This window comes from Sphaeroforma arctica, assembly GCF_001186125.1.
Source record: "Sphaeroforma arctica JP610 unplaced genomic scaffold supercont1.6239, whole genome shotgun sequence".
Classification (NCBI taxonomy): Eukaryota; class Ichthyosporea; order Ichthyophonida; genus Sphaeroforma; species Sphaeroforma arctica.
This window is the reverse complement of record NW_014034319.1, coordinates 1065-1709: the sequence shown is the minus strand read 5'-3', so window position 1 is coordinate 1709 and position 645 is coordinate 1065. Positions and strand designations below refer to the sequence as shown.

The following is a 645-nucleotide window of genomic DNA, read 5'->3' as shown; positions in this document are numbered from 1 at the left end:
GTTTATATGTTCATATGTTTATATATATGTGCCTGTCCATCTCCACAGTTGTACAAGGCAAACTTTTTACAATGTATTTGTACACTACGCCCACAGGTGTATGAAGCAATGATGCAAGAAGATCCCGCCACAGTGCTCGACGGTATGTGGGGCGGTGAGGATTGGCAGGCAGCTCGTGATTCGGCATTGCAGACGATCAAAAATGCCACAGATGGAACCGCTGCCGAGATCACTGACAGTGTGTGGCAGGGATGGTCCATGGAAGAGAAGGCGTGCAAGATAAGAGAGTTTCTGATCAGCACGACGTTGAAGGACTGCAGTGTTATGATAACGTTCCAACGAGTGGATGACGCGAATAAGGATTCGCCGAGTCTGGTGACAGATCCGGAGACTGGCGTCTCTGTGCAGGTGTGTCACGTCAAGTATATACTTGTGTAGGTAAATATGTACAGTATGTTTCTGGCGTTGATGACATGAGCGCATACTTATCATGTATGCATGTATGTATGTATGTATGTATGTATGTATGTGTGTGTGTATGTATGTATGTATGTATGTATGTGTGTGTGTGTGTGTGTATGTATGTATGTATGTATGTATGTATGTATGTATGTGTGTGTGTATGTATGTATGTATATATGTAAG

General features: G+C 43.3%; 1 protein-coding gene across 1 annotated transcript; it reads left to right on the top strand.

The window, feature by feature from the left end:
• Nucleotides 1–108: 108 nt before the first annotated feature.
• Nucleotides 109–438, top strand: SARC_15515 (hypothetical protein; the record flags this gene model as incomplete). The annotated part of the gene is made up of 1 exon (XM_014290367.1): nucleotides 109–438. One exon carries the CDS (start codon nucleotides 109–111, stop codon nucleotides 436–438), a length of 330 nt encoding a protein of 109 aa, XP_014145842.1.
• Nucleotides 439–645: the final 207 nt, after the last annotated feature.